The sequence below is a fragment of the Marmota marmota genome, unplaced genomic scaffold, assembly GCF_001458135.2.
Source record: "Marmota marmota marmota unplaced genomic scaffold, marMar, whole genome shotgun sequence".
Classification (NCBI taxonomy): domain Eukaryota; kingdom Metazoa; phylum Chordata; class Mammalia; order Rodentia; family Sciuridae; genus Marmota; species Marmota marmota.
The window spans coordinates 385337-407137 of record NW_025999880.1 but is presented as its reverse complement, the minus strand read 5'-3'; the positions used below and the strand labels follow the sequence as shown (position 1 = coordinate 407137).

The following is a 21801-nucleotide window of genomic DNA, read 5'->3' as shown; positions in this document are numbered from 1 at the left end:
GGGTAGGAGTTCCTATGATGTAGAAGAATAATGAATCTTCTAGAAGGAAGGGTCCTTCTTAAAATATTCCCTCTTTGCCTGTGCCCATTAGGACAGTTCAGGAACTCCACAGGGCTGTGAGTGTCACCTTGGTGGTGGTCTCACTTCTTGTTTCATCCTCAGCCCTGCCTTTCCTTTTGCATTGTCGTCCCAGTTCCCTCTTTTAGAAACAGCTGTTAATTATGACGTAGCCAGTGAACAGAACTCTGCTTCTTCTCAGGACTTCCTGATTCTCCTTTTATAAACACAGAGACAGGACAGGGAGTCAAAGAGTGGTGATCTCAGGAGACCCCAGCCCAGCTCTTCCTGCCCACGGGGAAGATGAAGTTCTCCACAGCTGCCCTCTCCCTGCTCATTCTTGCTGCTGCTCTTGGATCCCAGGCCCGGGTCATACATGGTGAGTCCAGTGAGCTTTCTCACTGGTGGCCAGGTCCTAGGTAACTCATGGTCTGGGGAGGAGATGCAGTGGGCACCATTTTCCTCTAGTGACTCCTGTCCATCCCAGACATAGTGATGGAACTTACTTAACAGAAGAGCAGGGTATAGACCTGGAAAAGGTCTGCAGCCTGGAAAAAAATAAAACTGTCCACAAATGACTAGTCCTGTTTGGGGACAATTATTTCCTTTTTCATGGCCAGAGTTATTGGATACCTTTTCTTAGTGGACATGGGGATTATTCAATGCTAGATCAAAAAAAATACAGTACAACTGGAAATTTTTTGGAAAGAAGCATAGAATTCTATGACATTTGAGCCATTATATACCATCTAATATAAATCTATCACGTTGGAGAGGAAGTGGTCCAACGCAGGCAAGTGTCTCATACAAGGTCACCTAACCATTCTATTCTTTAACAAATATGTGTCTAGTCATTCCTCTGTACAGGGCAGGCACTCTTCCAAGTTTCTTATAGATGCTAACGAATTTATTCCTGATAACAATCCTGTAGGGTAGATAGTATGTTAAATGATGTGAATTAGTTATTTTTGTTGGGGAAAAACCTAGCATGATATCAGTCATTTATTTGCATATTGTTGCTGTTGTTGTTCTCATTTTGTAAAAGAGAAAACTGATTTATAAAAACTTTAAATAACTTGCATGAGATCACCCAGCTGGTAGGTGGTGAAATTAGGATAGGAGCTAGTTTGGAAGTAGTTATGGGAAGCCAAGACTATTTAAGTTATTTTGTACAGGCCACCTTGACCATATCAAGCATATTACATTGTATACAGGTGCCTCATTATATACAATTTATATGTAACTATTCAACCTTGCCTTGGTGTCCTTGAGGAATTGTTCCAGGATCTTACATGGATACCAAAATACCTGGATGCTCATGACCTTATATAACCCATGCACATCTTCCCCTGTGCTATAAATAATTTCTAGATTACTTATAGTACCTAAAACAATGTAAGTGCTAGTAAATAGTTGTTATACTATATTGTTCAGGAAATAATGACATGTTCAGTACTGATGCAACTTGTGTTTTTGCTTTGTTTCAGTTTTGAAGTGCTAGGTATTGAAACTAGGCTTCATACATGCTAAGCAAGGGCTGTTCCACTGAGCTACATTCCCAGCCCCTTGATGCAACTTTTTTCTTTCTTTCTTTCTTTTTAGAATATTTTCAACCACAGTTGGTTGACTCCATAGGTGTGGAACCCCCAGGTATAGAGGGTTGACTATTCATAAGAAATGAGCTAAGAGAGGGACATGGTGGCACACTCCAGTAATCCCAGTGACTTGGGAGGCTGAGACAGGAAGATCACAAATTCAAGGCAAACTTCAGTGTCTTAGTGAAGCCTTCAGCAACTTAATGAGACCCTGTCTCAAAATAAAAAAATATGGAAAGCAGTATGGAAATTCCTTAGAAAACTGGGCATGGAACTACCATTTGACCCAGCTATCCCACTCCTTGGTTTATACCCAAAATCAGCATACGACAATAATGCAGCCATGTCAATGTTTATAGCAGCTCAATTCACAACAGCTAAACTATGTATCCCTCAATAGATGAATGGATAAAGAAAATGTGGTAAACATAGTCAATGAAATATTACTCAGCTTTAAAGAAGAGTGAAATTATGGCATTTGCCAGTAAATGTTGGAGTTGGAGAATATCATGCTAAGTGAAATAAGCCAATCCCACAAAACTAAGAGCTGACCGAATGTTTTCTCTAGTATGCAGATGCTAAATCACAATAAGGCGGGGGTGGGGGAGCCACTAGGGAAGAATAGCATTATCTTAGATTGTAGAGGGAAGTGTTGGAAGGGGGGAGGGATAGAAAAGATAGTAGAATGAGACAGACATAATTACTTTATGTATATATGTGACTGCATGACCTATATGATTCTGCAACATGTACACTCAGAAAAATGAGAAATTATATCCCATCTATGTATGATATAGCAAAGTACATAAATGCATTCTACTGTCAAGTATAACTCATTAAAACAAATTAAAAATTTTTTAAAAAGAATCAATGAGAACCAAATTCAATTTTAAGTTTACATTTATATTTTCTTTCCTTAAGTGCAAAAAACAATCATATTTACTTTATGTGAAATACAGGTTAATGGGGATTGACATTAAAGTCTTTTCAATGCACTCCATTTTTTAAAAAAGTAAGAAGTCTATGATAGTGTTTTTGAGTTTGTATTTTAAAATATCTATAATAAAACACTTCTTTTTAATTTTTTTTATTAAATAAATAAATAAGAAGAAGGACTGGGGATATAGCTCAGTGATAAAGCACCCCTGCATTAAATTCCTGGTACCAAAAAAAAAAAAAAGAAAAGAAAGAAAGAAAGAAAAGAAATGAGCTAAGAACAAGAAAGCAATTGTTGAACTAAGTTGATGACTGAATCCTTGTTGCCCAAATCATTAATTTATGTTTTGATATGAAAAATAAATATCAATTTTAGAGCTAGTTTTAGCCTGTGATACAGGCAATTGTGGAAATGACTGACTTTGAGTTGAAAGGGAGGGACGGAGGAAAGAAGGAAGGGGGGCTAAAAGTTTAGCTGCATTTGCCTAATTAGCACAATATGGGTCTGTAATCCCCCAAACAGTTAGGGCTGTATGAATTTCAGAATATAGAATCTTGGGGGCTTTGAAAAGTTAAGATGATATCCAGTAATTTCACTTCTGGGTATACACCCCAAAAACTTGAAAGCATGTGCATGAAAAGATTTCAGTACCACCATGTTCTTAGCAGTGTTCTCCACAGTAGGCAAAAGGTAGAAACACAATGTGTCCATCAGTGGACACATAATGGATGGGTGAGTAAAATGTTGTAGACACATGCAATGAAATATTATCCAGCATTGAAAAGGGAGGAAATTCTGACATACTACTATATGGACAAAAGTCGGGTGACATAAGTGAAGTGAGTCAGTCATGAAAGACAGATGCTGCATGATTCTCCTTGTATAAGCTACACAGAGAGGTATTTGCAAGGTTTATGAATGGATGGTGGTGATACTTGCATGGTATTTGGAATATATTTAAGGGTACTAAACTGGACACTTTAAAATGTTTTAATAGCAAAATTTGAAGATATATATATATATATTTACTACAATTTAAAAAAAAATTTAAAGACAATAAACACCTGCATGTTGCTTAACTTTGTGGGATCTGGAAAGCACACTATTTCTGTGAAATGCAGCAATATTTCTATTACGGTTTAAATCTAGAAAGATTCTCCTAAAAGCTCATGTTTTGAAAGTGTGACCTCCAATGTAGCAAGGTTCAGAGGTGGGCTTTTAGGCAAGGGTGAGAGCTAATCAGGTAGATTAATCCATTTTATGAATTAAGAATTTGAGTGGACTGCTAGGTGATAACTATGGGCAAGGGGGGCATAGCTGGAGTAGGTCACTGGGACACGACTTTGGGGACATTGTATACCTTGTCCCCAGCTCCTCACTCTTTTTCTCTGCTTCCTGGTTGTCACGAGCTGAACAGATTTCTGCCATTGTCCCCTTGGTCAGCCTCACCTCAGGCCTACAGCAATGGAGTCAGCCAGCCAGGGAATAAAATCTCTGAAACCAAGAGCACCAAATAAACATTCCTTCCTCTAAATTGTTCTTGTCAGGTGTTTTGATCCCAGCGATTAAAAATTGACTAATAGTCAGGAATCCACCCAGGCAACCCTGGTAGTAGCAAACACCTGTCATCCCAGAGACTAGGGGCAGGGGAGGGGTGGGGGGCACTGAGACAGAAGGATCACAAGTTCAACACCAGCCTCAGCAACTTAGTGAATCTCTTAGCAACTTAGCAAGACATGTTCTCAAAATTAAAAAGGTAAAAAGAACTGGGGATGTAACTCATTGAGAAAGAGTCCCTGGGTTCAGTCCCCAGTACAAAAAAAGAAAAGAAAAAAAAAAGCTGACTAACACAATTCTTCAGCAAACACATAAGTATTAGTACCAAATGGGATAAATAAAGATTGTAAATAGGTTCACATCATTTCAAGGGACATTGTGCCACCAAATGAGCTGATGAACAACTTGCTGTTTGCCAGTCTTTTAGAAGGCAAAAACATGAAGAAAGAGTGTGGATGCCCTTCAATAGATGAATGGATAAAAAAAAAATGTGGCATTTATATACCATGGAGTATTACACAGCACTAAAAAATGACAAAATCATGGAATTTGCAGGGAAATGGATGGCACTAGAGCAGATTATGCTAAGTGAAGCTAGCCAATCCCTAAAAAACAAATGCCAAATGTCTTCTTTGATATAATGAGAGCAACTAAGAACAGAGCAGGGAGGAAGAGCAGGAGGATAAGATTAACATTAAACAGAGACATGAGGTGGGAGGGAAAGGGAGAGAAAAGGGAAATTGCATGGAAATGGAAGGAGACCCTAATTGTTATACAAAATTACATATAAGAGGTTGTGAGGGGAATGGGAAAATAAACAAGGAGAAAAATGAATTACAGTAGATGGGGTAGAGAGAGAAGATGGGAGGGGAGGGGAGGGGGATAGTTGAGGATAGGAAAGGTAGCAGAATACAACAGTCACTAATATGGCATTATGTAAAAATGTGGGTGTGTAACCGATGTGATTCTGCAATCTGTATACGGGGTAAAAATGGGAGTTCATAACCCACTTGAATCTAAAGTATGAAATATGATATGTCAAGAGCTTTGTAATGTTTTGAACAACCAATAAAAAAAAAAAGAAAAGAAAGAGTGTGGACTTCATCACATTTGGAATAGATCCCTTGAAGTCACTCATATTTGACTTTCACTGTGCTATTAGTATTCAAGAGACAGTAGAATGTCTCTGTGTCTCAAACATTTTCAAAAGGGCCCTGAAGAACCGCAGGGAAAAAGAAGACAGAAGGGCTAAGGCAGGCCTACACCCAGACAGGTGACTGTGTTCCAGGATCGGGGCCTCTCTGCCTTGGGATGGGGTGAGGAATGGGGTGGGTGGAGATGCTGAAATGGTGCTGTCTCCCAGTAAATTCCACCCCATCTGTCTGCTTCTTTCAGATCTAGAGAAAAGACAAGTTCTGAGGATTCCTATTGAGTCTCCAATTCATCACGGTAAATGACCAAATAGGACATATTTCTAAGCAGCAGGGGGGCTCAGACTTATGCTAGAGATTCGTCCACCCTGTTGACAGGACAGGCTGAGAATAGGAGGGCCTGAGGGTGGGGAAAGTCTCCAGGGAAGATCAGGATGGGCCATGGGTACCTCCTCCAAGGATGTCTTCTCTATTGTCACCTGGCTATCCTGAGAGTCCGCCCAGCTGGGGCACAGGGTGCTCTGTGATGCCTGCAGCTGCCTTCCCCTTCCAGGGCTAATGCTTCTGCCCCTATCATGGTTCAGACACAGAGGTCAGCTCTGGGGTGGGGGGTTCTGAAGCAAGGAGATGACAGTGAGTGCTGCCCAAGGAGGAAGAAGCATCCCCTCTGAGCCCTGGTCCCCCGCCATGGAACCCTTCACAGCAACCTACATGGTACTCCTGATGCAAAAGACTTGGCCCTCAAATGGACTTTCTCTGCCTGCAGGTATTCTTCAGGAAGCTGCTGACTGCTGCTTCTCATATACTCGGCGAAGAATCCGGTGTACATTCATGAAAGATTATTTTGAAACGAGCAGTGGGTGCTCTCAGCCAGGTGTCATGTAAGTGTCAATCTCACCCACCATGTGTTGGGAGCCAGGGAGCCTGCAGGGTCTTGGAGGGAGGGCATGAGGGATGGGTGTCTAAAATAGTCCCACCCTTGAATTTTGCCAGGTAAGGGACAACTTGTGTCCTCACCAGGGTCCTGCAGGGCATGAGGGATGAGACCTTCCTAGTGGAGAGGAGGAGAGGGGAGGAAGGAGAGGGCAGGCAGGAGGCTGCCCAAGGACACTCCCATGAATCCCCAGGGAGTCTCACAGGCAGAGGAGGGTCTCAGAGAGGATTCTGGGCCTGAGCTGCCTTCTGCAGAGAATGGAAAGAAGAGACTGTTGGGTGGGGATTCCCAGGGGTAAGGAGGATGGGGCTCCTTGCGTCCACTTGCTGAAGACGACTCATTTTGTAATCCTTTCCCCACTTTTCTCCAGTTTCTTCAGCAGGAAGGGACAACGAATCTGTGCCGACCCCAATGATGGGGGAGTCCAGGAGTGCATGGCAAACTTGAACTTAAAATAACTGTCCACGGATCTGGAGCTAAAAAAATCAACTGAGGAAAAGGAACACAAGTTGCCAGCCACCCCACCCCCAACTCCCTCAACCCACCTACTTCCTGGGAGATTCTTGGCCTGAATTACTGAAAACAAGTGAACAAACAAAAAAAAAAAGTCTGTATTCTGTTTGGTGTTAAAGCAACGCATCTGGTAAACAATAAACAGCATCTGTGTGGATTTAGCCTGATTTGATGGCAGAACCTGAGTTGTAACCACCATGATTGCCCCAGAACAACTCAAATTGGGTTTTCCTGCATAGTTTCCCAGAAAGGTATAAAAGGATAAAACCATTAGAGTGATATGTGGAGCTTTACAACCAGAGTCCGGCTCCAGGAGCATGCCTGACTCTTACGTCAGTGTAAGGTAAACCAGGTACATTCCAGTTACAATGAAGTCTCTTTTCTCCAAACCCAGTTCCCTGCCTCTCTTTCTGACTCAAATTGCATCTATCAGTGAGTCCCCAGTAAACTGCACTCTAATGCTCGATCTGTCTGTCTCTCAGGTCCCACGGCACCCAGTGCCAGTCCTCATACACCAGGACTGAGTTGTTCTAGAGCAAAATCCAATTACTTTACTCATTTATTTTGAAGTTTACGAGGAAGAGGAAACTGAGGGGATTACTCATCTTAGGATAAGTATTATCTTTGAAACAAGAGATATCATAGTATTATTTTTAAATAGCTAAAGTCATGACTCATTCAAATATAGATTGAATGTGTGTATTTAAACCATGTTATGGGTCCATGTGTGATGGAATCATAAAACTGATCCAAAAATCACTGGAGGAATAGAGTTTATAGAGTTAATTGCAGATGATATTCTAAAACATGTTTGCTAAGTTAGGGGATAAATTAGTACCTATGTATAGAGTGATCATAAACCTATCCCCTTTAGGGCTATCTTCTAGGGGACAGAAATCATTTGCATATGTCCTGGTCAAAATTTTCAAGTTAATATGTTATCTCATAAACTTTGGGACCTGGTTAATAGTAAGTGGAACATCAACCCCCTTCCTACCATCCTCTACACTTACAGGAATCCGGGGTGGGGTGGGGGGCGGCTGTTAGCAACATTCCAGGATGACATAGGAAGGTGTGCACTTATCCTTTGCCCTGTTTCTAAGTTTTAATTGTTTTTATTAATATACATAAGTTCTGAAAAGACTTTTCCTCTAAAGTTAAAGGATATTTATAAACAATGTAAGCCAGTCACAGTGACATACACCTGTAAAACTGGCTCTTCAGGAGGCTGAGGCAGGAGGATCGAAAGTTCAAGGTCAGTCTGGAAAACATAGGAAGACCCTATCTCAAAATAAAATAAAAAGGGCTGGGGATGTAGTTCAGTAATAGAGGGCCTGGTTCAATCTCCAATGCTGCAAAAAAAGAAAAACAAAACTTTTAAAGAGAGTAGCTATCAAATATATGTACACCTCTATTTAAGCATATAAGCTTATTTTTACAATTAGTACACTTTGGTTACTATCTCATAAAATTCAAAGGACAGCACTGAATTCTAAACTACAACAAAATGTTTTCTATTTGAAAAAGTTTTAGGGCTGGGGATGTGGCTCAAGCCGTAGTGTGCTCGCCTGGCACCCGTGGGGCATTGGGTTCAATCCTCAACACCACATAAAAATAAAATAAAGATATTGTGTCCACCAAAAACTAAAAAATAAATATTTAAAAAAAAAGAAAAAGTTTTAAACTTATGTCTACTTTTAGTATGATTTGCCTAAGAAATCAATAGGAGGAAATAACTTTTAGAGCAGTGAGTCACAAACTGCAAAAAAAAAAAAAAAAAATTCCTGAGATAACAACAAAAACTGGGGATTTTTATAACCCAAGGAAACTAGACACAAATTCACATTATGTCTCATCTTCTCCTCCCTACCAAAATAGCTAGTATTTTTAAGGTTTTGTGGTAGTTTGGAAAACAGCATCTTTCATCATACTATGGTCATGCTCAAATGACACAACTTACTTAATATCTGACCCATGAGAATCTCATGCAAGTCTTAGTTTCTAAGAATTTTCCATTAATTTTCAGTCTTATTAACCAAAAGAAAATGATTTGTCTTTATTTCATTATCACCATTCTGCATTTGCACATGGGAACTCACACCTCTGGTTTTACTTTATTCTCTGTTAACTACCTCATCCTTGCAGATATCCAAGGACCTTGTAACTGTGCACTGGGGATTTTGTTAAGAGAATGAATCACCTATGCTCTTTTAACCACACCCATGAGGAAGGAGAAGGCAGCTGTGGGGGTGGGAATTAGGTAAATAAGCCTTAGAAATAGAATATGACTGTAACTATGGGATTTGAATACCAGATGCTGTGGAACCACTTTGCAGGAACACCTGGCCCAACCTGGAGGGAGCAAGGGCCTAGAAACCTTCCTGAATAGAGTTGATGAGTTAGTAGGAATTAGTATTAGCATGGCACCAATTTATCCATTAAGCACAACTGTTGGGGTCCTCAAGTATATAGGTCCTCTCCTAAAGAAGAAAATCTAAATTTAAAAATTCACTTTTAGCTGTTGAAGTTATTATGCACTAAAGTGTCATTGTATTGGAAAGTGGAGGGGCAGTGCGTGGGAAGAGAACCCAAGTCTTCAGGGCCTTCTGCACATAAAGACTTTGATGTTGGCCCCAAGTCCATGAGAAGCCCCTGGCAGATTCTGAATGATGAATCACAAGGCCAAGGCTGTATGCCAGAGCATGCCTCCTGGAGGGTACCCTGATTTCAGGCTTTAGGGCACTTGAGAGTCAGGGTGCAGTGGTTAGGCCTTGGGATCATCAGAGCTTAGGAATCTCCTGGCCCCTAATCTCCTGCTCTTCATTCCAGTGGCCAACTGGACTGGCTCCTAAGTTTCAATTCCCTTCTGGTTGGGCCAGAAGAGAACTGGAAATGGGCACAGTGTCCACCAAGTCCCAACCCTGAGTCAGGAAGTCTGACAAGAGACACCCGCCCTCACCCTGTGGTCAGATTTATAGGAACCAATGAGTCTCCTAACAGAGGAATCCTTCTTGAAATAGTTCTTCTCTGTGCCTGTATACTGGGACAGCTGGAAAATCCCCATGTCACCTTTGCCCTCTACTTCCTGTTACGTTCTCAGCCTCTTTCTGTCTTATAGAAATAGAATGTTCGCTATTAATGAGCCAATGGAGAGCATTCTGACCTCTGTCCTGTGACTTCCTGATCCTCCTCCTTTGATACACATAAGGACAGGCCAGCAAATCAGGGAGATCAAAATTTATTTCTCAGAACAACTCTGCCTGCCCACAGGAAAGATGAAGGTCTCTGCAGCTGCCCTCTCCTTCCTCATTCTTGGTGCTTCCCTTGGATCCCAGGCCCAGGTCATACCCAGTGAGTCTGGAGAGCCCCTTCACCAGTGGCCAGGTCCTCGGTAACTCTTGGTCTGGGGAGAAGATGCAGAGGGCATCATTGCCCTCCCTGACTCTGTCTGCAGCTCTTGATCCCTGAGAGAAACTGCACAGAGATGATTGGTTCCATCTGGGGAAAGAGTTATCTCCTTTGCAAGGCCAGAATTATTGGATACCTTCTCTTAGCTGGCATTTTAGCTAGATGGAAAGAACCATCTTTAAAGTATAAATTTGTGGAAAGAAGTATAGAATCCCATGATGTTTGCACCATTATATAGCATCTACTGTAGAAATGCCATTTTCAGAGGAATTGGGACTAGCCAGGTAAGTGACTCACCTGAGATCACCTTCTCATTTGAATATGTGGAATTTTAATTTATGAAGGTGACTGAATCTCCAGAGAGACCAATGCCACTTAAAAAAAAAAAAAAAAAAGAATGCAGCTGAGTGTGGTGATGCACATCTATAATCCAGAGGCTCGGGAGACTGAGGTAGAAAGATCTCAAGCTCAAAGCCAGCCTCAGCAAAACCAGGCACTAAGGAACTCAGTGAGACCCTGTCTCTAAATAAAATACAAAATAGGGCTGGGGATGTGGCTCAGTGGTTGAGTGACCCTGAGTTCAATCCCTGGTACCAAGAAAAAAAAGAATGTATTATTTACATTTCCCAAGAGAGGGAGGTACACTGAGCAGCACAGGGCCATGGTGTACCTCAGCTTTGGGCCAGGGGGCACAAGAAGGATAGAGGAGAAACCTATGCCAGAGCCTTTATGAGGTTTCTGAGAAGAACTCAGGACAAAGGAGGGGGTGCTGTTTAAGACTGGATAGGTTGAATACGTCCAGAAAGCTTTGGATATAGTGATGATGGTCTTTCATTGTCTGGTACTTGGCTGTAGAATGATTTAGGGCAGGGGACATGTTGGCATGGCATTTGAGAGTGAGACAAAGAAGTGGTTGGGCAGAAGCATTCAGCATTAGTCAGTTTGAAACACTTGCTGTCTCTAAAAATTGACCAGTCCTGGGAGAGGCTCTCTCTCCAGCTGTCAAGATTCTTAAGAAGTTAAAATGTCACAGGATGCAGGGAGAAAAAATTAAAAAATAAAAAGCATGATTAGCAGTCACCTAACAATTCTAATTTTTATTTAACAAACATATTATCTAGTATTTTCTATGTGCCATGCCGTCACTGTTCTTTAAACATTGAGTCTTCCAAACAACTTTGTGGGTTAGGTATTAGTTGGAACAAGTTGTAAATTTGCCATTCATGTAGGGAACGAAAGAGTAGGACTTAAGCAATTGTATATAGTTTGTATATTATTATTGTTGTTGTTGTTGTAATCATTATTATATTCTCTCACTTTCCAAATGAGAAAACTGTGGTATAGAAACCTTAAATAACTTGCTTAATATCACATAGATAATAACTGTTGAAATCAGGATATGAGCTAGTTCAGAAGTAGTTATGGAAAGATAAGGCTATCTCAGATTTCTTTTTTTTTTTTTTTCACTTTGGATTGAAGTCAACAATCTACCACTGAGCCATATCCCCAGTCCTTTTTGTTTTTTAATTTTGAGAACATGTCTTGCTAAGTTGCTAAGAGATTCACTAAGTTGCTGAGGCTGGCCTCAAACTTTCGATCTTCCTCCTCTGCTTTCCAAGTCTCTGGAACTATAGGCATGATAGTGAGTCACCATTCCCAGCTCAGATCTTATTTATTTATTTTCATTGCAGTTCTACCCACATCATATCAAACATGTAGAGAAGTGCCCAAATGCCTTATTAAATGTAATTTAATTGTAACTATTTAAGAAACCAGCTAGAAGTTAAGTTGCACTTGCCTAATTAGAATGATGCAGGTTCACAATTTCTTACCAACAATCTTTAGAGTTAGATGTTTTCTGAAATGCAAAATTTTTCTGGTTTTGAAAAAGTCATCGATACCTGGACATTACCTAACCTCTCTGGTGGTCTCTGGGGAGCATATTTTAATCAAACACTTAGGGAATATTTATACTAAGTTAGATAAATAAAGACTGGAAGTAGCTTCACATCACTTCAAGGGACATTGCCACCAAATGAGTAGATGAAAAACTTGCTGTTTCCAGAGTCCTGAGATTCCAGAAGCATGTTCAACTTGCAGTTTGCTTTTAGCATTTCAGAGTCAGTACAAAGTCTTCATGTCTCCAACATTTTCAAAAGGGCCCAGAGCACTCATGATACAAAAGGGCTGAGACAGGCCTAAACCCAGACAGGTGACGGTGGTCCAGGATCAGAACCTCTCTACCTTGGGATGGGGCAAGGAATAGAGGAGCAGAGATGCTGAGAGGGTGCTGCCTCCCAGCTATTTCTCTCCCCATCTTTCTATTTCTTTCAGATCCAGAAACAAGAGAACTCTTGGAGAGAGAGCATCCGTTTCAACCTCCACTAGTTAATAAAGGTAAATATTCCATTGTGTTATATATTTAAAAGCAGAAGATGAGCAAGACCCGTGCTATGGTTTCATCCACCATATTTACAGAGCAGAGAGAGATCTGGAGGACCCTGGGGTATGTAGAAATCTCCAGGGAAGATCAGGATGGGCCATGGGTACCTCCTGCAAAGATGCCTTTTCTATTCCCACCTGGCAGTCCTGATAGCCCACCCAGCTGGGGCACAGGGTGCTCTCTGGTGCCTGCAGCTGCCTTCCCCTTCTGAGAAAATGCTATTGCCCCTGTCGTGGCCATAAGTCCACCTGGGTACCTTCAGACACACAATTCAACTTTGAGGTGGGGGTTCTGAAGCAAGGAGATGACAGTGAGTGCTGCCCAAGAAGGAAGAAGCATCCCTTCTGAATGCTGGTCCCTCTTCTTGGTACTCTTCACTGCACCCTCCATGGTACTCTTGAGAGAAAAGACCTGTCCCTTAAATAGCCCTTTCTCCACTTATAGTCTTTAACTCTCCTGCTGACTGCTGCTTCTCATATATTACACGAAGTATCCGGTGTACATTCATGAAAGATTATTTTGAAACGAGCAGTGGGTGCTCACAGCCAGGTGTCATGTAAGTGTCAATCTCACCCATCATGTGTCAGGAGCCAGGGAGCCTGCAGGGTCTTGGAGGGAGGGCATGAGGGATGGGTGTCTAAAATAGTCCCACCCTTGGATCTTGCCAGGTAAGGGACAACTTGTGTCCTCACCAGGGTCCTGCAGGGCATGAGGGATGAGACCTTCCTAGTGGAGGGGAGGAGAGGGAAGGAAGGAGAGAGCAGGCAGGAGGCTGCCCAAGGACACTCCCATGAATCCCCAGGGAGTCTCACAGGCAGAGGAGGGTCTCAGAGAGGATTCTGGGCCTGAGCTGCCTTCTGCAGAGAATGGAAAGAAGAGACTGTTGGGTGGGGATTCCCAGGGGTAAGGAGGATGGGGCTCCTTGGGTCCACTTGCTGAAGACAACTCCGTTCATAATCGCCTTCTTGTCGCCCAGCTTTCTCACCAACAAGGGGCAACATGTCTGTGCCAAACCCAGTGATCCATCAGTTCAAGAGTGCATGAAAAAACTGAAGCACAATCCATCATCCTAGGATCCAAGAATTATGAACCTTGCATAAGAAGAAAGGACAGAATGGCCAGCCATCCCATCCCCAATTCTCTTGCCCAAGCACCTCCGGTGAATTTTTTTGCCCAAACTACTTTTTAAAGAAATTTTCTGTTCTGTTTTTTAGAAAAGTAATGCATCTAATAAAGAGTATTCAATTTAACTTTGCTTGGATTTTTGAAGGAAATAAACCGAAATAAAACTGAAAGAACTGCTGAGCCCCAAAGAAATAAAAAACAAATTCACCAGTCTCAGCTCCCCTCTTCTGAAATGGCTAATCTTTGAAGGCTTGGTTACAATCTCCTCCACCATTTGCTCAAATCACAGTACAATTTTATTTAATATCTGACCCACAGTAATCTTTTGAAAGGTTCTTATTTAGCTCATAATTTTTTCCTATTTACCAAAAGAGAGATCCTGGTCTTTGTTTCATTATCATTCTTGATTTGTACCTGAAGATTCACAACCAAGTGGTTGCCTGGCAACCACTTCATTCTAGGAAACATTCCTCAAGATCATTCTGAGTTCCTCTTCCAGTCTGCAGAAATGATTCTAGACCTGCAAAAAAAAAAAAAAAAAAGGCTTACAAGGATTTTTTTCTCACCACGCTTCCGAATTTGTTATCTTGTGACAAGTGGCCCACAGCTTCCCTCTTGAATTTTTCATCTTACTAGAATATATCCTCCTACTGCCTCCTACTGGAAAAGATGAGAAAGGCAAGCACCCTCCCTTGCCTTGTGGGACCAGGGCAGGCAAATCTGATCATTCTGATGCTCCCTTCCAGTATTGCAGAGAAGAAGAAGGGAATCCACCCAGGTGACAGTGGTGGTGGCAACAGATTTTGGAGGTGGTGGTGCCAGCACACATGTTCATGGCCCAGTTCTGGAGGTTGGCACCGCTAGCTTCAGTGCCCAGCAGAGGTGGCAGTATCCACACTACTGACTCCCGGTGCATCATTTTGGCTGTGGCAATCAAGCGGCTCTCTTTAGGTGTCTACCCATTTTTTCAAGCTTTCTTGATATTTCTGGGTACTACTCAAAATCTTAGTGATAAATTTCTCTTTTGCTTCAATCAACCAGAGTCATATTCTACTGCTTTGCAACAAGGAACTCCAAATGATACAAACAATAAACTTTCTGGGATTTTGAGGGTCAAAACCTTTTGATAGCTCATCTGACTATGAAAGTCCTCTTTCAAGATCATTTTCTCTCTGTAGACAGTGCTCAATCATCTTCTCCTATATCGTATAACGCCAAAATTCCAAAGCCAGCTGATTTATTATTAACTGAATAAAAATACATCCTTAGAACTTTTAGGAAATTTCCTTTTATCTTTGAAATTCAGACATTTTACCAAAATGTATCTAAATGTGTCCTTTATTCATCATCCCTGCTATTCCCTTAATTAGCCTTTTACTCTGAAGGCTTGAGCCTTATTTTAACTCAACTTTTTTCCTGTGGGTTCCTTATTTTCTTCTCTCCATTCATGCTATCGTAGGCTTCTAGAACAACTGGTGGGTATTGGATTTTGTGCATCTATCCCTTATGAGTCTTAACTTTTCCCTCATATTTTACACTTTATGCTGTGTGATAGAAATTTTCTTTTGTCTTTAGTATTGTTCTTTCTATATTTAATTTCCAAGAATTCTTTACTGACCTCAGACAGCTGACTTTTGGTGCAGATGGGGAGGGATTGGCGGGAAGTGATTGGAGAGAAGGGATAAAGCACAAGTGCATTCAATTTAAACTAGTGTCCTGGGTGATTCTTCTGCAGGTGTCCTAGGACCTTGCTTAGAGACAGCACTTAAAGAGGTGTGGATAGCAGGTAGGTGGGCTAACTGGTGGACCATGCAGGGTCTTCAGAAATGCCTTGCTTTTCTCCCCATGATGCTATTCTCAGCATAAGTAGAAGTCCCTAGTTCTCTGGCTATAAATGCAAATTCTGATTATAGGAGCTCTGGTTCTGCTGGATGGGGAGAAAGGAGAAGTGCATTTGCCAGGCTTTCACTGAGGTGGTCAGATTAACATCTGGGGGATAAACTGAGGGATGGGGCGGGGCTTTTTGTGAGCTGGGGAACTGCACAATTCTTGCTTGGCCCATGATCCCCTCTGGAAGACTCCCTCGGCAGATTCCTTCTTGGTTTAGAGAATTGTGCAAACCCTGCTCCCAGCTGCCCTGAAGTGGGAACTAGCCAAGTCATTCCACACAAGTTTCTTCTGCCAACACCCCTTTCTCAGGAATTCTAAAACAGATATTTATGTCACTCAAACAAATTATTATTGAGTGGCTATTTTATGTTATCCATTGTGCTACACATTAGGAAAACGATGAGAAGAAAACACATTAAATTGCTGTACTTTAAAAATACCTCAATCCATAGAGGAGACTGAAAATGAAAAAATGATATAATACTTGGGTATAAAAATTACATCTAATTCATCACTAAATCTCCAAAATTATTATACAACACTGGACTAAAAAGATTAGGCTATTTAGACTTGGAGGCAAACAGTCTGGGACTCCCCAGGCCTAAATTACATTGTCTAAGGGCTAAAGAAAACAATATAATGTGATGATCATTATTACCCAAAGTACATGTATGAGGACACATATTGGTGTGAGTGTACTATCTATACAACCAGAGATATGAAAAATTGAGCTCTATATATGTTATATATAAATAAAATTTTAAAAAAAAGAAAGAAAGAAAATAATATAATGCAGCTAGAAATCTGTTACACAGATAAGGGCTTCTGAAACCTTACCAGGCATAAGAATCATTATTAAAAAACAGATTGCCCTCATATGCACAAGGCCATGGGTTCAATCCCCAGCACCACACACACACACACACACACACACACACGCACGTGCGCATACACACACACACACACACACACACACACTGCTGGTTCCACCCTTTGAAATTTGATTCAGTAGGAATAGGAAAAGGCCAAAGAATGGCATAAAATTACGTTTTAAAAAAGTGATGTAGGGGTTGGGGTTGTGGCTCAGAGGTAGAGCGCTCGCCTAGCATGCGTGAGGCACTGGGTTCGATCCTCAGCACCACATAAAAATAAAATAGAGATATTGTGTCCACCTATAACTAAAAAATAAATTTTTTTTAAAAAAAGTGATGTGGTCACCAACTATATTCCTTTTCCTCCTGGTCATAATGTTGTGTATTTTCAACCCATTTATCATCAGGTGGGAGTGAGGTGGTTTGATATTGGCTAAAATTACTGTCTTGTGGGTGACAGTAATTTTATATCATTTCCAGAACTGGTTCATGAAAATCTCTCAATCCTCCTTGGTCTCTCCCTTTTGGTCATAAGCTCAGAGGTCTTAGGCTGCAAATGGTGGCATCACAAGATAGAAAAGGCCCTGGTTCCTGAAGGAGCGCAGGAAATAGCTCTCCCCAACACACAGGTCTTTGCCCTCCTGCTGACCTCATGAGACCATGACATGTGGAAAAAATAAGCCTTCATTTTGTTTAATCCCCTGGGTTGTTTAGTAGAGCAGTTAGCATATCCAGAATGATGGCAGTTCAGAACTCCATAACTGCTGGAAAAATGAAGGGATTTCCTGGGCAGGTGGGCTAGACCTTCATGAAAACAAGAGTGAACACTTTCTCTTCCCAACTCATATTCTCCCCAGAAACAACTTGTTTCCTGAGATTGTTCCTAATGACAACTGTTGTCATTTTATTTGAAGAGTTAAACAGTGCAGTTACGAATGGTAACAAATAAAGAAAATTAATGACTGTCTCCACACCTAACCTTGAGAAGTCAGCCATTTCCTATACCATACACATGAATAACCTGGTTTGATTTATTTATTCATTTTTCCTTTAAAACATGCATTTATAAATCATCTCTTACATGAATGGACAAAGATGAACAATGGATGTTCCCTGCCCTGATGATTCCAGGTGAAAAGAGATTAAACAGCTACGTAACCACAACAGCAAGCAAAATGGACAAAATGCCCCCCAAGAAGAGCATGGTGAGGGCCAGTAGACTGAGTCTGCAGAGTGGGATCCAAGTCACTGTGTGAACATGAGAAGTCACTGGCCTCGTCTTATCCCTGGTTTCCATTTGGTCAATGGCCAGCTTAGACTAACCTAAGGATGGCAGGTATACAGAGGACAAGCTGCACAGAGACCACACACACCAGTCACAGGACTTCTTCCTGAGGACCTGGACACAGCCTCAGAATAGTTTCTAGTACAGGGCTCCCGCTCACCACTAATCAATAAAACCTGCTAGCTGTCCCTGCAGTGAGCATCCTCCAAGTTTTCCACCAAGCTTCTCTGGAGCAAAAGTCAGAAAGCAGGAGGAGGCGCCAAAGGGATCCCTTCCCCGAGCTCAGAAGGGGCTAAAATTAAAGCTCTTATAGAGAACCCAAGCCAGCCTGGACATTTTGGGAGAGTTTAGTTGGGGCGACCATATTTCTTTAGAGCACACAGACTTCAAAGCCAGACTGAGTTTGAACGCCAGCTCCACTTATCAAGTGTCAAAGCTTGTGCTTGGCTTCTGAGCTTCAGTCTCCTCAACTGTTGTTATAAAGACTGAATTCATAGTGCCTTTGGGACAGTGGCTATGGTGTGCAGCCATCATTCCATAAATGAGTTATCTACTCAGCATCATTGCTCTTCTTTACACATCCTCCCCCTGTGGAGAGGGAGATGGGGATGAGGCTGGGAACTGCTTCAGAACTTAGGTGAGGGAGTCCTGGCTCTGATCAATGAAGGGAGACTCCAGACCTCAACTCACTATCCCAAATGTCCTCTGGTCTCCAGATCCAGAATCATCACGCCCCACCTGCCCTTATTAGGAGACCTGAAACTGGAATTGGGCACAGGACACATCCCAGCCTTGAGATCTTTGGCTGAGGCTGAGACAGTGCCCCAGCCCCTATCTCGTGACCCACGTCAGGGCAAGGGCTTACATCAGAGGAGTTATTCCCGCTGAGGATGGGAGGCAATTTCCTGCCTGAAATCTTGGCTCTCCGTGCATCCTTCACACCACCCTCAACAAATCCTCAGGATGTGAAATCACTGAGTCATCTGCTGCTTCCTGCTTTCTTTCAAAATCTCAGTTCCCTTATTTGAAAAAAAAAAAAAAAAATATATATATATATATATATATATATATATATATATTTGCCTCAGTGATCATTTCTCAACACTCCCTCACCCCAGGAGCCTCGGAAGCCCCCAGCAGGCCAGCTCTCCTCCTGAAGAAATTCTCCATGGCCACCGTCTCCCTCCTCCTCCTCCTCCTTTTCTCTGTTGTCCTAGAGGCCAAGGTCGCATCCTCCTCACGTGAGTGCAACACCTTGTCTTCCTTCCAATCCAGTCCCTGTGGGAAAATAAATAGAGTAAGATGGCTGGAGAGGTGGGGTGTAGGGGGTCTGCCATCTTCTTCAACTGGTGTCTTCCTTACTCACTCCAGGACCCTTCTCCTCAAGGCCAAGATGTAGGCCAGCCTTCCTCTCCACTCCCTCAATTCCTCTCTTTGCCAATAAGCATAAAAGCAGCCTATGCTTTGCGGGGGGGGGGGGGGGGGGTTTATCCCAGGGAGGTTAGGAGCAGGGTTTGGAACCCTTCAAGGCCATTTTGTCTATCAGCACCCTCCTCACCCTGAGATTTGCGCCCAACCTATTTCTGGTGTCACCCATGCCCTGTGAGTGCAGTATTACTTGGGTATGGACTAGAAGAGCCACAACAGTGGGGGCTCCTGTCCGGGCCACCCTTTTGCAATTTAATTCTTAGGATGAGCGGCCTTATCGGAAAGCCAAAAACATTCCTTGCCCTTCCGTTACCCCAATATAGCCACAGAAGCCCCCAGAACAGAAAGCTCAGTGTAAAATCCACTGACCCAGTCCAAAGTCCTCACTTACTGTGTGGGAAAATAAAATGGTCACAGTCCAAAGAAAAGGTGAAGATGAGTTAGAATTGGGGTGTCCTGACTCCACCTTGTTTCTGTTTTCAGAAACTGGAGGGGAATGTAGAAGGTTGTTGAAATAAAATTAGTTGAAAATTAATGGAGGCAAATCTGGACAGTTTGATCTCTTTGAAAAGTCATTTGTCAGCTCAGAGAACAAAGGTGGTAGAGTCAGAGCCCTGAGTGGGCGTTAGGGACCAGGGATCCCTTAGTCCATTCCTTGGATAGTGAGGATGCTGCCTGGCATAGGGCTGGGTGCAGGACCAGATCTTTCTCTTTCCACCCAAGCATCTGCCCCGACATCCAGTGACCTCTGATGCCACTGCAGTGCCCACTCATGTTTCTGTCCAGCTTGGGCACATCACATGCACACACCTGATTTTTTGACTCCATAACCACAGTATGAGATTGTTCGCACAGGGCCCTTCCCGCTACCCCTGGAATTCAAGTTTGAGGTGACCTCACTATCACTCCCTTGCATCTCTTATAAGAGCTGTGAAATTTCACAGTCAGAAAATAGATGAAGAGTCAACTAATCCAGTGATTTTTAGAACTTTTAGACCACGAAATTTTTTCTTCAAGCAAAATCTTCCATGGAAGCCAGTATATAATACAGGAAAAAGGGTTAAATGAGATCCCTAGGACACTGCTCTCAAATTCAGCAGTTCCCCCAATATAGCCAAAGAAAGCTCAGTGTAAAGTCCACTGACACAGTCCAATTACAGTGGGGGAAACAGAGAGGGAAAATAAAATGGTCACCGCCCATAGAAAAGGTGAAGATGGGTTAGAATTGGGGTGTCCTGACTCCATGACCATTGTCCTCAAGAGTTTGGTGTGGACCTTCTTCCTTCTCTGCAGTCCATGGGCTTAATGGGGACAGGACAAGGGACTGGGTGGAGCCGCATCCCAAATGACATGTCTCTTGAGCTCTGTTGGCATTTTTTCCAAGTACTCCTAGTTGGAGCATCTTTTCTGAGTAAGGAGCTCAGGTCCCATGATCTTGGGCCAGTCACTAGCCTTCCCTGTGAGTCAGTTCCTAGTCAGTGAACCCCACCTTCCTAGTGTGCTCAATGAGAAGGTGGGGTTCACTGCTTTCCAAGCCTGGAGTTGGACGTCATCAGCTGACCTTCCCATGTGGGGTGGAGGAAAGGGGCTGAAGAATGCTAAGGAGAGGGAGAAGAGACGAGCTTCTCCAAAGCCCTCCCTCCAAGTTCAGCGGGGCTGTCTCCTCCCTCCTTGCAGGAGTAGCAGCAATGCATCCTTGACGGAGGCTTCACCTCAGCATGCCCCTTGCTTTCTCCTCAGGAGGACCTTACAACCCCTCAGAGTGCTGCTTCACCTATGTTTCCCACACACTCCCGCGTCATCGGATTATAGATTATTATGAGACCAGCAGCGAGTGTCCCAAGTCCGGAATTGTGTAGGTGGCAACGACACACCACACTGGGGGAGGGAGAGCCTGGGGAGAGGGGCTGGAGAGGAACAGGATTCCTACAAGGCCTCCCAGGTGTGTCCACACAGGGAGAGGCAGCCAGAGGGCACACCGGGGACTCAATGACTGAAGCCTGCTGAGAGAGCCACCTGAATGCTGGCCCCTTGATGGGGGAGGCATCAGGAGAAAGGAGGAGGCACAAGATCACTTCCGGGGGGTGGGGAAGAGGGGGACACAGAGACTACACATGCTGGAGCCCCAGGGGCTGAAGAGCATGTCTCTGAAGAGAACCCGGCCCCTAGCTGCTGCTAACACAGGAAGGAGAGATGGGATTGGCCCAGCAGGGACTTGGGAGGGAGGGAGGATGGGCTTTCTCCTTGGCCACTGGACCCCTTGGTTTGTAATCCTTCTCCCTATTGTTCCACAGCTTCATCACCAAAAAGGGGCACCCCATCTGTGCCAACCCTAAGGATGAGTGGGTCCAGGACTATATCAAGGACCTGGAGGACAGCTAAGTGATCCAGAAGCGCTGGAGAAGGGCTCAGCTCAGCCGAAAGAAAAGAAGAGGCCAAGGCCCCTCCACCCCAACCTTCCCCCACCACCCCTGGGAGCTGCCCTGCCTTGAATTAAAGACCCCTCATGCCTTTCCCTGCCCTCGTTCATTTCTACTGAATTTGTCCATTGGCAGGAGACTGGTGACACCAGTGAGCTGAGCTGGGTGTGGCACCTCAGCATCAAG

General features: G+C 43.1%; 3 protein-coding genes across 4 annotated transcripts; all 3 read left to right on the top strand.

Moving 5' to 3' along the window:
* The first annotated feature begins 255 nt into the window (after positions 1-255).
* Positions 256-6901, top strand: LOC107150342 (C-C motif chemokine 15-like). The gene is made up of 4 exons (XM_015495323.2): positions 256-436; positions 5542-5595; positions 6064-6178; positions 6602-6901. Exons 1-4 carry the CDS (start codon positions 361-363, stop codon positions 6687-6689), a joined length of 333 nt encoding a protein of 110 aa, XP_015350809.1. The 5' UTR covers positions 256-360; the 3' UTR covers positions 6690-6901.
* A 2947-nt stretch (positions 6902-9848) lies between these two features.
* On the top strand, positions 9849-13845 carry LOC107150339 (C-C motif chemokine 15-like). Its single transcript, XM_015495319.2, has 4 exons — positions 9849-10095; positions 12487-12549; positions 13040-13151; positions 13572-13845. The coding sequence occupies exons 1-4, from the start codon at positions 10020-10022 to the stop codon at positions 13666-13668; spliced, it is 348 nt and encodes a 115-aa protein (XP_015350805.1). The 5' UTR covers positions 9849-10019; the 3' UTR covers positions 13669-13845.
* Positions 13846-18878: 5033 nt separating this feature from the next.
* On the top strand, positions 18879-21627 carry Ccl14 (C-C motif chemokine ligand 14). Of its 2 annotated transcripts, none has more exons than XM_015495322.2 (3): positions 18879-19008; positions 20936-21050; positions 21490-21627. In XM_015495322.2, the coding sequence occupies exons 1-3, from the start codon at positions 18936-18938 to the stop codon at positions 21575-21577; spliced, it is 276 nt and encodes a 91-aa protein (XP_015350808.1). In that variant the 5' UTR covers positions 18879-18935; the 3' UTR covers positions 21578-21627. The 2 variants fall into 2 exon arrangements, with proteins under 2 accessions (XP_015350808.1, XP_048643814.1); XM_048787857.1 differs by having other exon boundaries at positions 18881-19008; positions 20873-21050; positions 21490-21606.
* Positions 21628-21801: the final 174 nt, after the last annotated feature.